The following is a 21,362-nucleotide window of genomic DNA, read 5'->3' as shown; positions in this document are numbered from 1 at the left end:
ATATAGCCACAAGCTTCCCACTGTCAGTTTTGACTGATTTTGATCTTATTCAATAATATTTTCCATTTTGCCTTTGTTTTTTAAAATATATTGGGGTAACATTGGTTAATAAAATTATATAGGTTTCAAATGTACAATTCTATGATAACATAATATGTATACTTCATTGTGTTTATCATCACCCAAAGTCAAATCTTCCTATATTTTTGCCTTTGTTTTAATTCATAGTAATTTTGTCAATTTGGTACATAAGTCATATTTCTAAAAAAGTAAAATAATCGCTAAAAAGATCAAATAAATTAACAGGAATGAGTAAATTTACATATCAATAAGCCTGATTTGATATACCTTATAGTTAATAAATTAAATTCTATCTTTATTAGATCATTTGTAGCAGTCAAGTTTCTAATGTAAGTATCCTAATTTTCTAAATGACTGACAAAAGTATTGATATAATCAGTTTATGAAGCCTCTCACTATCATGAAACTTAAATGATAATTGGATTTGTGGAACATGGAAGAAGTAGCCACTGACTTAACTTTATTATAGAATGTTATTTCATGAAATTTGATTAATGTGATCACCTTTCAAAAGCTGTAAACTGATTTGATTTCAAAGTTACAAACTGAGCTGCATTTCACACCCACAGATACACACACACACACACACACACACACACACACACACACTCTTAATATTTGCAAATCTTTGGTTTTTATAGACATATTTATTAGACGAAGTCTGATGAATTCAGTAGCACACTTCTGAAACTATAAGGAAATAACTGATGTTGCTAACTCATAAACAAATTCTGAAGAAAATTTCAAAAGGGAGTTTTGAAAAAATTATTTGAGTAATAGCAACATAATTGGATTTCATTTATCACCTCTAAAGGTGATTCATTTGGAGGCACAGTATCTGTTATGGTAGCTTCAAAAACTATGAATCTCATTAGTTTGTAATTAGATATTAGGATGTAACCTAGTTTGAAGGAATTTCTTGTATAGTTCATAAATGTGTTTTTACACTCAATGAAATAAGATGTTTAAATACCTGAACATAATATTCAAATAAGATAAAAGAAGCTTTGGCTAGTTACAGGTGTTAGGTGAAACTGCCCTAGTAAATTAGTTGCTACAGAAAAAATGTTCCTTTGGCTAATGCAACCCATCAGAACATTCAGAGCAGAACATTTCTCCATGAGGAGAAATGCAGATGTGATGTATTATGAACCTTCTCTACAAATCTACACAAAAAAAAGCACTTGCTTTTGCAATGGCAATTTAGAGGTTCAAATGAGAAGAATAAGGCATGTTTGAAAAAAATAGCTCAAGACCGAATGAAGCATGAAAATATTCTAAACAGAATCATTGTTTTAATGATGTTCAAAATACCATGCCTTCTCTACCATTTTTATTCTTCATGATACTTAGTTCTCACTTCAGCCTGTGCTTACTAAATAGATGATTTTCTGAATAAGAAACAGAGTCAGGATGCCATAAGTTATACAAAATTTTGTTTTTAAATGAAGTGAGTATTTAAGGCAACAATGTAATTTTTATCCTTAAACTTAAATGAATATCATGTTCAATGTTGGTGATATATTTTATAATGCAGTATTCTATATAGAATGTCACAGTTTTGAAAGTATATTTTATCATTTTACTTTATTCTCCCCATTTTATTATTTTTTCTGCATGTTATTGTTTTAATATTTTTCCTCCTCATTTTATTGTTTTAGACATTTTTAACCTTATTTTTTTATTGATTTCAGAGAGGAAGGGAAGGGAGAGAAAGATAGAAACATCAATGATGAGAGAGACTCATTGATTGGATGCCTCCTGCAGGCCCCACACTGGGGATTGTGCCCACAACCTGGGCATGTGCCCTGACCAGGAATAGAACCATGACCTCCTGGTTCATAGGTTGACATTCAACCACTGAGCAACACTGGTTGGGCTTATTGTTTTAGGCATTTTATTGAATGTTTTAATTTCCTTTATTCTTTAATGTTGATGTGATATTTTGTGTTATTTTTTCCTCTGACCTTTCCTATTTTTATTTGTAACTCCAACATCATTTAGTCTGAAATAGTAGGTCCAAGAAATTATGAGAGTAAATAAGTAAACCTATACCAGTTTTCTGGTTGAAACTTTAGGACATGCACTTCAAAGGATTGTGTTTCCATTTTTAATAGCATTAAGTTAAATAAGAATAATCTTTACAGAATAGTAACTTTACCTGCTGAAGTTGGCTCTTCCTCATCTGAGGCTACAGTGGGGGGGGGGGGGGGAGGGGAGCAGAGGGAGAGAGAGAGACAGAAAAAGAGGTTGAGATTTCATATTTCTAAACAATGACCACAAGCTCTTAACTTGAAATTCAGTGTATATATTAGATATCTGTCATTAGATAATTAGGTAATGACAGATTAATGGGTATTTACATTAAATTAACATTTATATACTCATACTTCAAAATACGTATATATTGGAAAAGACCTTTCAGATGTATAAATTTGATTTTTCTTTCCCTTTGCAAATAAGATTGACCTTATTTAGAGTGTAATTATTATAAATAATATTGTTTACAATATGTTATATATATCATGAAAATACCCCACTATCAACCACTTTGTTGGAAATTTTTATTAGCAAAAATTAGTTAAATTATTCCATGAGGTAGAAATTATAAATAAGATAAAAGTTATTAAACCTTAAGAGTGAGACAGAATCACTTTGGTTGTTGGTTAAGCAGAAATATTCCAGTTCTCCCCGGAGCACCTGTCACACATATATACGCACCACACACACAACACACTCACTCACGTCTACCAGATATTTCAGGATTCAGTAGTAGTGACTCTTTGCTGAGGCCACAGGAACCTTCATTATAAACTCACCCCATGTGCTTTTGACACAAGAGTTCTACAGCCACTGCAGCAGACAAACATGGATATTATGATACGAGAGGCCACAAGATGAAAACACAACTTTATGTTAAAGCTGTACTTCTCAGCCCTGAGTCTGTAATAGAATGCCAACTCTGGGTCCCATCTCAAGCCAGTTAACTCAGAATCTCTTTCAGCAGCACCAGCTTCTAGCCAGGATTGAGATATGACTAAGTAACATCCATACAAAGTCACAGGAACTGTAACTCAAAGTGTGGATTATCCTGATTCCTGTTTGTAAAGGGAGATGTGTCTGAGAGCAGCACGACTCCAGGGTAACGATCTATGGCTGGGTGTATGCGGGGGTGGAGCATGGTGATTACAATAGTGAAAAGAGGCTTTATCTGAAGTAGCTTTGCAATTTTTCTCAGAATTCACCCCATCGCCTTTATCCTAATAGACACTCTGTGAGTAGGTATTTCTGTTCCGTGCGCAAGTGCAGCTTACCCCGAATATTACTGTTGAAATATGTGACACAAGCCGGCACTATTTCATCTGATTCATGAAGTTTTAAAATAAAAATTTACTCAGCTGAATTGCTTATAAAGGAGCTTTGTTCCCAGGTGATTCGTTAATCAAGGTATCCCTGTGCAACCAGGGAGCAGTCTCCACTCTTTCCCGTTAAGGTTGCGTCTGCACAGAGTCCACATTAGACAAGCTCACTTTGTGTCCTGACAGTATTTTCCTCTCACGCTGTTTGGCTCGTCAACTTGGCACGTAAAGAAATGAAGAGAGCAAGCACAGTTGGCATGCATGGCGTGGAGAACATAAATATTTAAAAAGCTGTAAGCTTCTTTATCATGTCCAAAATATATCATAACATGTTCAAAGAGGAAAATTATTGGTAACTTCCAGGAATTCCTTTTTTAAGAAAAGACCATAGGAGTTTGTGGAAGTCCTGACTTGGGTCATTGTCAGTAAGAGGCTGGAGATTCAAAATGGGGGGCGGGGGGGGAGAGAAACACTTATGACTAATCACTTAATGTGTGGAACTCAATTTATAAAGCAATCGATGAGATGAAAATTACTCTTATTTGAAGATGAAGGTAATGATGTCAGAGTGACTGGGCAATTTGGCTAAGGTCAATTGCGTTTGAGCTCATGTCAGTGTGACTTTAAAACCAAGCTCTTTCCACTCTGCCTTAGTGTCTCAAAAAGTGCTGATTCTATATCCACTGAGAAAATGTGAAGAAGGCAGAAACAGTCATGAAATCAGGACTGACTAGAGCTCTGATGATGTTAGTCGAACATAAGTACATGGGGGAAAACACACACACACACACACACACACACACACACACACACACACAAATAAAACATCTGGATGTAGGGGCTGAGAGAGAAAACCCCTTGAAAAATAAAGCTCCCCCTGGGAAACTTCAAGTCCCTGACCATCCAGGGCTAGATATAGGAAGGTGAAATCATGACGATGGAGTTAAATAAAATATCCTAAGTATGTGATGCCTAAGGAAGATTAAGCCTAAGTTTTATTCCTTAATCATTTATGGATATGCAAGGAATTTTAGGAAAGAATTAGCAAGCCAGGAAGTAAACACAGTTTCAATTTTATAGGAGTCCTGCAATTAGAAATTTCTTAAAACTAAAGCTCCTGGGGCAAGTAGTATACTAACCTACACTTGAAGTCAGTAATACCTGAAAGCTCTTTTTAACAAATTAACACATTAGAGGCAACAGGTATACAAGTCTGCATAAAATTATATTCCTATGCATCATCTCCATGGTTTTGGTTCCTTATAATATGCAGATGTCAGTGGCCAATATTTATACTACTATAATACATGTGTGTGAGAGTGCGCACACACACACTCACAAAAGCACATAGAAGGGTTAACATTGGTATTAATTCACTGTTTCCATTATCTCTGACAAAGATGGCTTTGTAGGCTAACTGAATTACCAACCAAAGTGTCATGAACTATTAACAGATGGCAGCTAGATCCCCAGAAGTACATGTAAGCCTCAAAATGGATACAAGAAGCCTATTTGGTGATATTTAAGTGAAATAAGTATCACAAAAGGTGTAAAAGTCTGTTTCATATGCAAGTTCCTCTAATCCTGGAAATTGAAAATACATGCACCAAGCAGAATGAACATAAACTAGCAAATGATTCTGTATTGCTCTTCCTGGTCCCAATGCAGAAGGATTAATGGAAATTATGGTGATAAAAAAAGGCATTATATATATATATATATACTAGAGGCCCGATGCACGAAGATTCATGCAAGAATGGGCCTTCCTTCCCCTCTCCTGGCTGCCGGCACCGCCTTCGCTCTGGCCGGAGCCATCTTTCTGCTCCGGCCTGGAGCCGCCTTTGCGCTCCTGCCCAGACCCCTGGAGCCCCAGAGCTTGGCGCCTGCGTTTGCAAATTAACCCGCCATCTTTGTTGGGTTAATTTGCATACTCACTCCTAATTGGCTGGTGGGTATCGTGAAGGTATGGTCAATTAGCATGTTACTCTTTTATCAGTGTAGATATATAATATACGGAATTTAGCTAAGTGTGGTCCTGTCATTGCCCATGGAGAATAACCCTGGGTGTTTGTTAAAATGCCTCAGATCAATTGAATTTTGGGTGTCAGCCCAGGTTTCTGCATTTTTAGAAAGCTCAGCAGGTGACTGTTAGGAACACTAAATGTTCAGAATTATGGCTCTACCCATCCAAGTTTGTTGTAGTGGGAAAGAGCCATGGTGCACTTGTTGGAACCACAGGAGTAAACTACCAGGCTTACAGGAAACCCTTTGCAATGTGCACTGTGATTGCTTCACCAGTTTTCAATGCTCTTTCCCATAGAATATCTTCAGGTCTACATCAATCCTTGGGTAAAGATGACTCCCCTTTTGAATTCAAGAGGAAGTCTGTATCTCTGAAGTGAGTGAATCTCCCCCCTTTCCTGACCACAGTGACTGGTGTAGGTAGGAATATGATCCACTGGAGACAAGAATGTGTAAGAACAGGTTTGTGTGCACTTGGGTGAGGACAGGCTTTCAGAAAGGAGGGCTCCTTGTGTTTCTGAGAAAGTGATTGGGAATAACCCTCTTTCTTTCTTCGGTAGATATGGATAAGGAAGTCCGTGGCCCTGGCGCTAAGTTGGCAGGCATCTTGCAACCACGATGGATGCCACCTTTCAGGAAAAGCCAATCCTACCCAAAGGCAGAGTGGAGAAACAGAAAGCCATTAGAATATTGATGGTATTGTTTGAGCCACTGACTCTGGACTGGAGTTCTACTCTTCATTGTCTATCTAGTTTTAGTGGAGCTTTCTCTTATTTAACATTCTGCTACGACCATAAACACTATTTTTGTTCCCATTTGAAATATATTAGAATGCATAAGGAATAAATTATCTCTGAGGCAGGGGAGACCCAAATACACACAGCCTTGGGCTGCGCTTTCAGAGGGCAGCTGGGATTTTATTCTCGCCACCATGTTTTGATAAAATAAACCTAATTATCTAATTTTGAAGCTGGTCATTGTTTTCTTCTGGACAGCCTGGCATGTACCTGTTCATGAACTGGGTTGGTGCTTGGAGAAAGGAGAAGGCATCCTGTAGACTTTCTTCAGGTTTATATTGATATCTACTAACTTTCCTTCTCCTTTCCCTCCCTGCTCCTTTTATTCCTTTCTCTCTTTTTCTTTTTTCCATAGCATCAAAGGTCAAGTAACAGAACTACTTAAACCCAATGGGCTGAGTATTATCCTAATATACATATGATATTTAAAAACACATACTTAATTATGGTTAGGCTCTATTCTCTTAATGTGGTTTCAACAACTCTTATACCTTCCATCTTTATTTCATCCTTGGTGCTTAAATAAACTTTAATAATTTAGAAATTTCAACCATTCAAAATAATTCTATACCCAGTGTGGCTCACCAACAAATAGAATAAGCGCATTATCCTACCTAATAATAGACAAATATGCAAATTGACCGTACCTTCACTATACCCGCGATTGGCCAGGAGGCGCGGGGGGATGGGACTCGGGGTGGCTGGGGTGGCCGATTGGGCTGGCAGGATGCTGAGCTCGCGTTGCCAGCGGCGGCTCGAGCTCAGCGTCTGCGCCATGGCTTGCTGCGGCAAAGAAGGGGCCTCTGGGGCAGCGAGCTCACGTCCCGCCACGGACCATCAAAAGCGGGGGAGCTAGGTGCCTGTCCGCTCAGGCACCAGGCCTTTCAGAAGCCTTTGCCGTGCTGGAGGCTTCTGAAAGGCCTGGTGCACCAGCGGACAGGCACCCAGCTCCCCCGCGATCGAAAGCAAAAGCGTGGGAGCTGGGTGGCTGTCCACTCAGGCACTAGGCCTTTCAGAAGCCTCCACCGCTCTGGAGGCTTCTGAAAGGCCTGGTGCACCAGCGATCAAAAGCAAAAGCGTGGGAGCTGGGTGCCTGTCCGCTCAGGCACCAGGCCTTTCAGAAGCCTTCGCCGCGCCAGAGGCTTCTGAAAGGCCTGGTGCACCAGCGGACAGGCACCCAGCTCCCCCGTGATCGAAAGCGAAAGCGAAAGCATGTAGGGGACCCTACACGTGCATGATTCAATCATGCACTGGACCTCTAGTGAAATATATAAAATACTAGAAGCCCGATGCACAAAATTCGTGCAAGGGGCTTGGCCCTCACAGCCCTGACTTCATCCAGAAGGTCATCTGGAAGGTCATCTTCCTATCCAGTCTAATTAGTATATTACACTTTTATTATTAAAGATATTTCTAGCATGAATATCTATTTAATATGTGGACATTACTCAATTCATATTGACTTATGGATTATTTTGTTTGCTATATCATAAGTCAAGTTAGCTTTATACCGAATATGCTTTGAAAGTATACAATTATCTATGTAATTCATTATCTCCATAAGCAAAGCAGCAATAAATATGTATTCTGACAATATTTTAGAATGTTTTTATTCAACTGCTGGAATGCGAAAATAACAATGATAATATTTATGCATGATTATTCATGCCTGCCCAGATGTTAAAAGCTATAAATGTGTGTGTATTTATTAAGGCAAAGAAGAATACATTATCATTTCAAATTTGTGAATTAAGTCATTTAAGTAGGTTATGGAGTTGCTTCTAGAAGTATTCAAAGAATTATTTAGGGATAGGTTTCGGTTTATATGCTCAATGTTTTATTGTTTGTTTTTTTTGTTCATTTGTTTCTTGGCCCATGGCTCAATGAAGACATGCCTCAGGACTAAAAATTGCTATTAGCAACTTCTTTTTGAAAGCATAAAGAGAAGTGTAAGTCTCTCCTGGCCAAACACTTCAGACAGCATATGATGTGGTCATGTCTATACTCATTGAATTGCAGATTATTTGGAGCAGTAGACAATGTTACTTGCATAGAAAATATTCAGTGAATCATTTAGTCATCTCTATTTTATCAGTATTTACATGCATTTTGATTCCTGTGTTATATTTATAGGATGCCATATATTTGATTACAGTTAATAATATGCAATACATAAAATATAATTATATACACATGCAATTAATATATAAGTATATATTTATTTGTATGTCTAGTAGTCTTTCCCCATAGACTAGCAGTTTTGTAAGGACAGGGCAGTGTCTTTTCTGCTTACCATTATACTTACAACTTTTAGAATAGTGTCTATAACATTGTAGGGCTCAATAAATATTTGTTAAAAGAAATAAAATACAAATAGATATTTAAGCCAAGCTGGTGTTGCTTAGTGGTTGAGGTCAAGGTTAGATTCCCGGTCACAGCACATGCCTGGGCTCAATCCCCATTAGGGGGCATGCAGGAGGCAGCTAATCGATGATTCTCTTTCATCATTGATGTTTCTATCTCTCCCTTTCTCTCTGAAATCAATGAAAATATATCTAAAAAATAAAAAATAGAAATATAAAAAATAGATATTTAATACAATCCTTAGAAGTTGGTAATAGCAACTTTTAAGTCCTGTTACTCAATAAAATTTAGCTCTTTCATTATGCTACATTACTTGACTTACCAAAAAAAGAAAGCCTATATCTTCATCTATGTTTTAGTAATATAAATCTATATGTAATTTTATATGTAATAATTTAAATAAATGTAAATCAGATTTTCTGTCTTGGGTAGGAGAGAAAAGAAGCAATGGTTAAAAAGACAATGGTTGCTTTAATGATCATTTGATCATCTCAAGAAAAAATAAGTCTGTGATTTTAAACTAATTCAAAATCATCAAAGTATAGTTTATTAATTAAATAGATTCATTAAAGTAGAACTGCAAAATGTGCTTTCTATGTTTAGTAGTTATATAGCTCACATGGGTTTTATAAGCTACTTATACAGTGAATCATGCTAACAGCAATTACCAGTGCCAGTGCGATTTTTTCATTTTAGAAAGAGGTACGAATGGGGAAATAATAAAGAATGAATGGATATTTTAGTTTCATTTTTTTGCCACTTAGTTAAAAAAACTACATAGTTTATAAAACTAGGCCACAGTATTGGGAAGCTAAGAAATAATATGACTCAAGTAGCCTATATTCATATCCCAGCTAGTATTAAAAAGATTTCAGGGACATGACTGGGACACATTTGCTGACTAAAAGAAGCACTAAAGATTTTTATTTTAGGTGATTTGACATTACAAAGGCCTTATAATTCACATTTCACATACCTATTCAATTATCCTCAAATACTTTTGTTTATTTAATGTGCCCTTCCTCACTATCCAAATTCATCCCATCCTTGTGAACTAAATTCAAATCTTAGCACCCTCAATTCCCTAGTATTTATTTCAATCTCCAGATTTATATAGTTATTTTGTTCCAATTCCCACTGGCTTTTAAACTGTAAATGAAATCCAGTTCTAAAGAAAATGGCAACAATATTTTCCAATCTTGTTCCCTAACTGAATATTATCCATTATTCTTCTTTTAAGAGAAATGGTTGTATTTTAATTTTGTATAGTGCATATAACTAGTGCTGAGTAAATTCTTTTGGAAAGCTATTCAATTTTACAGATGAGAAAATGAAGTCCAGTAAGTAAACTTAATGACTGGCTTTACATTATTGTGAGCCATGTAAAGCGAGAATTGGAAGGTAAACCTAAAATATATAAAGAAAATTCACAAATAGAAGAAACATGTGAGGAATAAAGCAGATCAGAAGTTAATATAAGTGATTGCTTAGATTTATCAATTTCAGCAAAATTCATTCATAATCTATCTGAAAATTTAATATAGGAAAGGGAATAATTCTGCAATGAGAATGTTGTTTAATGAGATTAGGAAAGCCATGAAGCTCAGGTTACCTATTCATCATATGTAAATGTCCACAGCAACTGACAGAAGGACCTTAGTACCATCAGGCTTATGTTCTGTGGATTTCTGTTTATTTATGTGCGCAGACTGCTCACTCCAACCTCAATCCATTCCCATAAAACTGGGCAAATGAGCTAATCTAAAAAGTAAATCTGCTAAAACCAAAAGGACAAAAATCTAAAAGGTAATGGGTAGATCAGCAATATTGGCACAAATCTCAGCACCCACTTACGGAAACCACAGAAAATATTCATGTCAAAAGAGATCGTGTGATTAAGGATATTGGCAAAAACAAACAAAAACCCACATTGCTATAATGGGTTAAGGTTTGCATTAGAAAATAGAGGTATGTTTAATAAATCATCTAAATTACCACCTAAAGATTCACCTCAAAGTGCATTTTGAAGTAAAATTATTAAACATCAACTACATACAGGGTGGGGCAAAAGTAGATTACAGTTGTGAGTTCATGAGACAGACTTTGTTCTTTTATTATTATTGTATTATTTTACATATAAACAATTATAAACCTTCTTTAGTGACACCCTGTGTACATACATAGTATATAATTATTAACATTTATGATATAATAAAAGAGGATTGTAAAATATATGCTTTTCAATAAATTTATTGCAAATCCTCCTATGTCAATATAATCAATGACTATGGGCAGTATTGAGAAATGTTTTATTTTATTGAAATAATTTATTTAACTCTCAGCTGAGTGCTATTTGGATAGACTTAGGGACTTATCTCCTATAAATAATATTTCAAATAATAATCAGACTCCATTTGAATAGTGGTAGAAAAATGAAACAAAAACGAATAGCCAAATAATTTCATTAAATAAATAGGAGCACATCATTCTACATACAATATAAAATATTCACTTTTGTAAATGACTCTTTTTAAAACATATTTTTATTGATTTCAGAGAGGAAGGGGAGAAAGAGAGAGAGAGAGAGAGAGAGAGAGAGAGAGAGAGAGAGAGAGAGAGAGAGAGAGGGAGGGAGGGAGAGAGAAACATCAATGATCAGAGAGTATCATTGATTGGCTGCCTCCTGCACATCCCACACTAGGGATTGAGCCTATAACCACTGAACAACACTGCCTGGACTACATAAAACTTTTAAATGATCCTGTTTTCTATGCCATCAGCCAACCTTTATTAATATTCTTCTTAAATATATTGGACAATTTATATGTGTGTCTTCTTCCTATGAAAGTTACTCCCTTGCAATAATTATTATTAATAGAGTTCAAATAAAACTTTCAGTGTCCCAAATCTACATTGCACATGACACAGAGACAAACTGCTGAGTTCTTGGTGATGTAAGGTACAGCATGGGGAATATAGTCAATAATTTTGTAATAACTCTGTATGGAGTCAGGTGGGGACAGGAAATATTGAGGGGAACACATTGTAAAGCATATGACTGTCTAACCACTATGCTGTACACTTGAAACCAATACAAAATAATACTAAAGTAATCTAATTGAAAAAAAAGTTTTAATAAAAATATTTCAACATTAAAAAAAAATTGCTGAGTTCTGGGTTTGTGCAGATACAGCCTTAGACTAACAGATTGCCCTGCCCATCACCTCCTACTCCACCTAGGGACACTGAATACTGAATATTCTGTACCTTCTGGGATATAAATATTATAGAACTTTAATGTTTTTTTAAATAAATGGTGACTAATCGATGGCTGATATTTACCTTCTTACAAAACATTGGCATCTAATTCATGTGCATGTTTGTGCACAGAATCAAGTATTTAACATGTTATAATTATTTCAACATGACATTTTTACTACTTTGGAAATCTGTGAAGCCTTTTAGTAAAATATTATTCATTTTTCACTGTTTATATTCCAAAGATGAATTCAGAAATTTTATGATGGCTTTGAAATGATGGTTTCCCAGAATATAGATCTGCATATTTGACTTAATTAAAATATAGTATCTTTTGAAAGGTAAAAGATGAAGGGAAAAACAACAGCAACAGAGAGCAGGTCTAGGTTAAAGGGAGCTGAGCTATCACTGGTGGATCTGTTTCTCTTTGGTCAGGGGGAATTATTATGAATTTTTTTCATGCACTTTGAACTCATTCTAAGGACATTAACTAAAAGAGAAAGCACAGCCTCTGCTTCCTGACAGGAACTCCACTAACCTAATGCCACTGACTTATTCGGCAATGAGTTGATGACTTCTATAGAGTTGGGTTTTTTTTCCTTGCCTGTTAAAGCAGAAACTAAAATTAAATGCTTTCTTTTCAGAATCATTAGGACCTTCTTTAAAACAAAGGAGTCAGCATATCTCCACATTCAGGTGTTAATCAAGTGACATTGACAATGTAATTTCCCTATCTGTAAAACTTGTCTCCCTGGGCTAAATTTTTTTTCATAATTGGAATGTCTTTAAAGAACTCAACTGATAAAAATATGGACAAGTCTAACTTTAGGACAATGAAATTGAATAAAGTTTCAGGGCTATTTAGGGAGGGCTGAACCCCATTCTTCTTAGCTTTGAAGTTATTTTCAAGTTGTGAATGCATGCTATTAACTTCTACTCTTCAAACAATCAAGAACAGTCTAGGAAACAACCCATTCAGAAAACAGGAAGCAAACAACTTTAAAAAATTAAATGTGAGATCCACACAAAACATAAAAGTCATTTAGTTCAACCTACCAACCAAAAATATAAATATTGCCCTGGTTGGGTGGCTCAGCCAGTTGGAGCATCGACCTATATACCATATTCCAGGTTGGGGCATGTAGAAGAGGCAACAGAATTGGTATTTCTCTCTCTCTCCCTTTTTCTCTTTCTACAATAACAAAAAGCATATCCTCAGTAAGGATGTTTTTTTAAATCTAAATATTGATTCAAAACTTGTAGTGGCAGGGAATTCATAGCCTCAGAAAGGAACATGTCACATCATTCTCCCAGAGATAGCCTCTGGAGAACAGGGAATATTGTGGCTCTTTCTTTGACAGACCAGCTATTAAGATATTTGAAGACAGCTATGATATTTCCCATAATTCTCTTGTTAACTGAGATAAACATCTCCACCTAATTTTGTATATCATAGTATACTAGAGGCCCGATGCATGAAGATTTGTGCAAAAATGGGCCTTCCTTACTCTGCCTGCCAGCACCCCCTTCACTCCAGCCTTTCTGCCTTCCCACGCTGCCTAGAAGCCTGGAGCGGCTGGGGCAGTGCGGAACCTGTGTATGCAAATTAACCCACCATCTTTGTTGGGTTAATTTGCATACTCACTCCTGACTGGCTGGTGGGTATCATGAAGGTACAGTCATTTTGCATATTACTCTTTTATTGGTGTAGAAAATCTGGTCATATTTGTTAAACTCCTCGTGACAAATTATGTCACGGTCTTTTAATATAGCAACAAAAAGATCTTACAACAAGAATTAGTTCTCCACCTAAGATCTAACTACTGCAAAACACAATGGCATTGTTACCTGCCTACTTTAGGCTACTATGTCACAACTAACAATCCACAATTATAGCAGCTACTAAAAGAATAAAGAATTAATTTCATTTCCCTCCTTCCTCCAGCCCCACATTATAGACCAATTTCTAGAACACTGGGCACTCCTAAATCTTATCTCCTTCCTGTCTCAAGGCAAGACTGGGTAGGTAAAAAAGGGAAACAAGAAATGGGGAGGTCACACTTAGGGTGAGGTGTCAAGGGAGAATATGACTGGCTTGCAATCCATGTTAAAAGTATTTTAGCAATAGGAAATTATGCAAAATTTCAAAACCAAGCAAAGCATTAAAGCCGTTCTTCCAACCTTTTACTTTCTACATGCAAAGAATATAGTTTGCATATATTTCATACACAGTTGATTAAGTCCACAAACTGAAAAAACAAATTTTTGTCTTTATTGCAACAGTTTCCTTAGTGTTCAAGACTAGGTGTACATTCAGGTGAATATAAATATTTTGTTTCTTCTCATGGGATTTTCTACATATCAACTGACATTTTTAGTCATAGAAGGGTTTCCTGGAAACTCTTTAAACCTTATAACTGTTTCTTCCAGCAATTAATCTCTGGTTAGAAAATCTAGATTAGAAATTAGCACTAATTTCAGTCAATAAACCACACTCAAACTTTTCCAAATCAACTATCCTATTAGATCAAGTCTTACTGAAAACATTCATAATAAATAATGAATTGAAAAACAGACTTATCTTGGAGGCAGAATAAATATGTAATAGAGCCCAGTTGGGATGGCTCAGTGGTTGAGCTTTGACCTATGAATCAGGAGGTTACGATTTGATTCCTGTCAGGGCACATGCCCGGGTTGCAGGCTTGTTCCCCAGTTAAAGAAAAGAAACTTTTGAAAAATTAAAAGCTGACAGCTCAATTGCCCCCAATTTGCACATTCAAGGACAAGCTGAAAAAATACTGACACAAATATAATAGGTCAGTGTTTATTGGACATTTCTATAATGCTATGGCTGAAATGATGGAAAAAGAATAAGGGACTAGAAAGCTTGATTTCTGCATGTAGCTTTTGAATTGTCTATAAGATTTGTGTATATTTACTTATTTTCTAACTTCTATATAGTTCTAATTATAGCAAGACTTTAATTTGAATAAAACACCTTTGAGGTTGGTGCTATTGTTATCCCAATTTTACTGGGAAGGAACTAAGGCATTGAGGGGTCAAGCAACTTGCTCAAAGTAATCTAGACAGTACACAGAACAGCTAGGATTTGAATTCAGTGTGGCTGAGTTCTTAACCACAACACCAGAATGAAATTCTTTAGACAATGTTTTTCCACAGAATTCCAAGAGAGCATCTGATGAACACTGGAATTATAGGTATTATTATTATTATTATTATTATTAGTAGTAGTAGTAGTAGTAGTAGTAGTAGTAGAGGCCCAATGCTCGAAATTCGTGCAAGAGTAGGCCTTCCTTCCACCAGCTGCCACCACTGGCTTCCCTCTGGCACCCAAAACCAGGGCTTCCCTCAAGCTGCTGGCAGGCACCCGGGACTGGGACTTCCCTCACAGCCCCGTCTTAGTCCAGAAGGTCGTCCAGAAGGACATCCAGTCTAATTAGCATATTATACTTTTATTGTTATAGATTACTTCAAGTTCTCTCATTATTTCAAACCATCCATTCCTATATGTATAACCAGCACAGTTAAATTTGAACAAAAATACTGAACTGTGTAAAAAGCATGGGATAAAATTTCAGGCTTCACATCTGTTTTGCCTGCTTTTGAGAAGAAATATATGACCTTATTCTAATCATTACGATTATCACAGAATCACTTTCCCACTTAACATTGAGATTGGTATGAGCTCAACTGTTTATTTCAAGGTTAATATATGTATTAGCATTTTAATGAAGAGAATACTCTAAAATGCAAGACATTATTAAAGGGAAAGGGGTAAGGAAGAAAATGTCCTGGGTATCATGGTGATTGGTAAGTTTTGCACATCCAATGGGAAAAACTAAATATATTCTGAAAAGAATTCTGACCAAATTCTCTCTCATTATGTGTTGCCATTGTCCTTTAAATAACACAGATTATAGAATTTGCCTTCACATAAATACTTTGATATATGTTGGACGATAAAATGTCATATAGCACAAATTTACCTTGAGGTATAACCCACTAAATTTGTGATGATTTGTTAAGCAGAAAAATCTTACTGCTATACATCCACTATCACTTTATTCACAATAGTATCCATCCCCTAGCAATAGGAAAGGTGTACACTCAGAAAAAAAGACAATGGGTAAGATGGTATATATTAACTTTTAAAAAATGTGTTACATTGTCTTTTCTTTCAAACTGAAGCTTTACTACAAATTAGTTCTTCCTTCTGAGCGATTGAGGATTTGTGTGACACTTTCTAAGATTCTTAGATATTCTATATGGTTTTTTTTTCTAAAGTTAATATATAATTGTTAGGAAGTACAAATTAACACGTTCTAATAATTATAATTAACAATAAAGTAGAAACATGTTTAAATTAATAAACTAGTAGTTTATTAGCTATGTTACAGTAGAAATATTGACATAAATAAAACAAAATTACTTTTCTGTAATGTATGCAAAATAAATGGCAAAATTTTTTCCTTAACTCTGTCATTGTAGACGTACAATTGTATTTGTTTGTATGAACACATATTTAATCCTTATTATTAAGTGAGAAAGTAGGAAGATATGACTCTGATAATAAATCCCCTTGACTCTAGTTAACTGAGAAATTTCTTAGCAATCATGACCAGTAGCTTTTGAGAAAGTGTTTTAGCCCATTTAGAATATATTTCATTATGATAATTTCTAGAAGTATGGATTCAATCATGAGTTATCCTTCCAAGAAATATTCTTAAGGGAGGAAAAACTGAATTATAATTTAATCTAATATATAAATAATTGAAGTGAAATGAACAAATCTCTCATTTGGTAATCAAAATTTAGAAATCTAAAAATAGCCTCACTCTATCCAAGAGGTCTACTTAAAGCTTGTTAACAATCTGATATTCCATCATCACTGATAAGTCTTTTAGACAGTTCCTGCTACACTACCTGATATTCTGACACTGATCAGTTCCTAAAAGATAAACATGAACATGGCTATTCATGGGCAAGACGTACAGTGAAAGTTGTTTTTTAAATTGTTACGAGATACTTTATGTTTATGGCTTAAATGTAACCAATTTTTTATAATGAAATGAAAGCAAGAGGACATTTTAGCAGTGATGAGATTTGAAGAACCTAAATTCATGTAGCAAAGGGATACCAACTATCAAAGGCAAACACATTTGGATGAACTATAATAGATAGAAGAGGATAGGAGAAGATAGAACAGCATAAAACACCTTCATGTTTATTAATATTTTCCAAATGAAGAAAACCTGGCCAGAAGCCAATGCAACTACAGAGAGAATAAAGAGAAAGAATTATAAATGAAATGACATGCTGACTTTGTTATCCTGTACTGAATTATTCTCAATAACATCTGTGCTTTGAATTTTCTTGTAAACATGATGCTAGATTTTAAATTATTACCAAATTCCAATGTTTCCGTCCTTTGGTTTCAGACTGATAGTTTTAAGAGGTTAAATTTATTATAAATATTATTAAAATATCTATGAGTCATTTAACACAGTTTATTCTTAATGAAACACGAGCTCAGTTTTTATGTCATTTTTTTCTGAATCATAATGACTTTGCAATTCCATCTTAAAGGAAAAACCTCCCTTGTCCCAAATTCCCATTCCAGTTACTGTCCTCTCTCCCCATCCCTATACATGAAGTTATCTCAGTTCACTCTCTGTTAAAACACTACTCTCCATCTTTCCTAATATTCCTATAAAAAAATACTTCCTCTTATTATACCTCACACTTGTCTCTATTTTCCTTTATAGAACTTAGCAAAAGTGTGATAGTTTATCATCTATTCCTCATTTGATTAGAATATCCATGAAGGCAAAGACTATTTTTTAATGGTTATATTATCAATGCCAAGAGTGCCTGGCATATAGTATACACTCAATAAGTATTTTATGGGTGGATGACTAGGCAAATAAATTGATGAATATTTACTATAGCCATTTTTTAAATTTATCTTCATTGTTGAAAGTAATACAGATGGCTCCTTTTTAAAATATATATTTTTTATTGATTTCAGAGAGGAAGGGAGAGGGAGAGAGGGAAAAACATCATTGATGAAAGAGAATCATAGATTGGCTGCTTCCTGCACGTCCCCTACTGGGAATCGAGCCCAAAAATGGGGCATGTGTCCTGACCGGAATCAAACCCTGACCTCCTGTTTCATAGGTCAATGCTCAACCACTGAGCTACACTGGCCAGGCCAAAAGTCCTCCATTGACCCCTCCACCCGTCCATCTCCACCCCCCAGGCCTTCATCACACTACTATCTGTGTCCATGGGATATATATATATATATATATATATATATATATATATATATATTCTTTGGTTAATCTCTTCCTGCCCCCTTCCCTCTGAGATATTAGAGCCATTTTTAAAGACATTCTTCAGCACAGTTTTAAGTTCACAACAAAATAGAGGAAGGTGTAGAGATTTCCCACATAGTCCCTGACTCCACATATGCATAGACTCCCCCTTTATCAACACTCCCCACCATTTCTTACAACTGATAAACCTACATTAACACATCAATTGTCTAAAATCTGTAGTTTACACTAGGGTTCACTCTTGGTGTATATATTGTATGGGTCTGGAAAATATCATATATAATGACCTGGATCCATCATTATAATATCATACAGACTATTTTCACTACCCTAAATTCCTCTATGCTCCTCCTAAGGTATTTTAAATTTTCACTTGTTCATTACTGGTATATAGGAAAATGATTAAGTTTTGTATATCAAATTTGCATCCTAAAACCTTGCTAAAATTGCTTATTAGTTCCAAGAGTTTTTTTGGTTGATACTTCAGGATTTCTTTCCACAGGGATGGTCATGTCATTTGTGAACAGACTGCTTTATTTATTTCTTCCCAATCTGTAAACCTTTTATTTCCTTTTCTTATCTTAGTGCATAAGCTAGTACGTCCAGTACAATGTTGAAATAGAGTAGTGAGAGGGAGGATCCTTGTCTTGTTTCAGATCCAAGAGGAAAATCGAGCTTCTTACCATTAATTATGATTTTAGACAAAGTTTCAGTAGGCATTCTTTATCATGTTGATTAATTTCTCCTGTATCCCTAGCCACCTTTTAAAAGCTTACTGTAATTCTTCCAGGTGCCACAATCAAGTTCTTTCTCCAAAAATTCCAACAAAACTGACCTTGGCAATACCATCCATAAGTCACATGTAATCAATGTAAATGTTATTTTCATTAACTTCTCCACAGTATTTGACACTGCTGATCACTCGTTTCTTGAAACACTGTTTATCCTTAACTTTTGGGGTACCAAGCTTTCCTGGTTTATTTTCTATCTCCCTGACCACTCTATCTCAGTCTCCTCTATAGATTTGACTTTCTCTACCTACTCCTTAATTATTGATGAACCTCTCATCAATTTCCATTTCTGGGTCCTCTCCTCTTTTTAGAAGTTCTTGTGCTTCTGGGAAGATCCATGCATTTCCTGAGCATTGATAAATATCTGTATAACGGTAACTTACAAATCTATGTCTGGCTTCTTACCTAACATCTCGCTAATGCCTTGAACTTGATATGTGAAATAATCACTTCATTTTCTGGTTCCCAGTCCAGTGTATCCTCAATTTGCACCATCTGAGTAAATTGCACAGAGTTGCTCAGTTCAGAAACTGGTAATGTTTCTACTTTACTTTTCACTTTCTCCAAACTCCTTCTACTCAATTACCCCATAAGTTACCAGTAATTATCTACTATTTCCTTTAGATATCTATTGACTCTTTCCTTTCTATTCCTTTTGTTACAACACTGATCCAGGCCAAGAACATCATGTCTGACCTGGTCTTCTACAGTAGCCTTCTAATTGTCTCCCTGCCTTAATTTGTTCTATTTCCCCCCACCCCCACCTCCATGTGGCAAAGAAAGTGATCTTCTAAAAGTACATTTTTCTCAGCATAAGTCCAAATTCCTTAAAAACAATTGCAAGATTGCAGAATCTGCAAATTCATTGCTGCCTCTGCGTCTCTCCCTTTTAAGCTTTAGCCACACTAAATTTCTTTCAGCTCATTGAATTATGACTTTTCTTATCTCCTGGCTTTTCTAAGAATTATATCCTCTGTCTTGAATATGTTTAGCTTTCTGTCTGTTAGACTGAAATTATCTTTAAGAATTATCTCAAGATATAATTTTTTCAGGTAGGCATGCATTTTCTGACACCTCGCTTAAGATATGACACCTGCTTTACATTCTTATGGCTCCATATACTTCTCCTATCACAACACCCATCATCTTTATCTATTTATTTATTTCTGTTTTCCTAGCTAGACAGCAATTTCTGTAAATTTGCTTACTGTTGCATTCTAACATTTAGGTAACTCAGTAGGTACTCAATATATATTTTAGAATCAATAAAAACTAAGATTTTATTTTTTTAAGTCAAATCTCTTATTTTGTTCTCTTTGGTTGTATTAATATAATATATTTACATTGTAAAAGTTTATATTTATCATTAGTTTACTAGACTTACAAGCACTTATTTTGTTCTCTTTGGTTACATTAATATATTACGTGTTTGTGTTGTAAAATATTTTATTTATCATTAGTTTATTAGAGAATTATGTCATGAAACTTGAACAATTTAATAATTCCAAAAATTTTTATATGTGTACTCTAGAATATTCACTAGCAATGGAAATTTCTATATGAAATAAATGTGTCAGAATTTGGCTCCAAATTACAAAGAATTAACCAGGAATGTGAGAAGGTAATTGGGAAGTAATTTGGGCCTTAATCTCACAGTTGTTGTGTACAAGTCCCCTGGAGAATGAGTTAGCATCATGTGTACATCTGTGCAAATACTGGTTAATCTGGCCAATGTCTTCAAATCTGAAGATGTATAGTAGGTGTTTTTCTTTTACTTTCCTTTTCTCTGAGACATGTCTTCAGATTGCCTTTTATAAATATCAGAAATGAGTCTTAATAGATCTAAGAGGCTGAGAACATTGAGATTGGGTGATAGGTCTGTATAAGGGAGATGTGTGTGGTAAAGAAAGAGACAGAGAGAGAGAAGGAGAGAAACAGAAACAGAGAGAGGTAAAAGATGGATATTGGAATATTCAGACAGATCAAGAATTTAGTAAAAGAAAAGTAATGTTGTCTAGCAAATGAAGTTCACAAATCTGAGCAAGTCAACATCCCCAAGCTTCCTCCATACAACGGAATGTAAGTGAGGTGAGGATTGATTGCAGATGTGGTTAAGTGTTTTGTACTTATCTGACACTAGGTGCTTTGAGAGGGGAGAATTAAAGTACAAAATGGGATGAGAATCTCTTTTGAAATAAGTAGCATCAAGAACTTAAAACAAGGACACTACAAAATAATGAGGTTTGAGGTAAAATCAAACAGCATTTTTTTACCTCTAAGAATAACATGTATTTGAATTTCTCCTTATCAAATGTACAATAATAAAGTGAG

The 21,362-nt window shown here is 35.3% G+C and overlaps 1 protein-coding gene across 1 annotated transcript in view; it reads right to left on the bottom strand.

The window, feature by feature from the left end:
- Window positions 1–21,362, bottom strand: part of EDIL3 (EGF like repeats and discoidin domains 3) — a 392,540-nt gene that overhangs the window by 250,326 nt on the left and 120,852 nt on the right. The window contains exon 3 of the mRNA XM_008162007.3: window positions 2,243–2,272. Within this exon, the coding sequence (XP_008160229.1) occupies window positions 2,243–2,272 (30 nt within the window). The remainder of the gene's footprint in view (window positions 1–2,242; window positions 2,273–21,362) is intronic.

The sequence above is a fragment of the Eptesicus fuscus genome, chromosome 4 (genome assembly GCF_027574615.1).
Source record: "Eptesicus fuscus isolate TK198812 chromosome 4, DD_ASM_mEF_20220401, whole genome shotgun sequence".
In the NCBI taxonomy this organism is placed as follows: Eukaryota; Metazoa; Chordata; class Mammalia; order Chiroptera; family Vespertilionidae; genus Eptesicus; species Eptesicus fuscus.
Note: the sequence above shows the minus strand (reverse complement) of the source record. Positions and strands in the feature narration are given on the sequence as shown.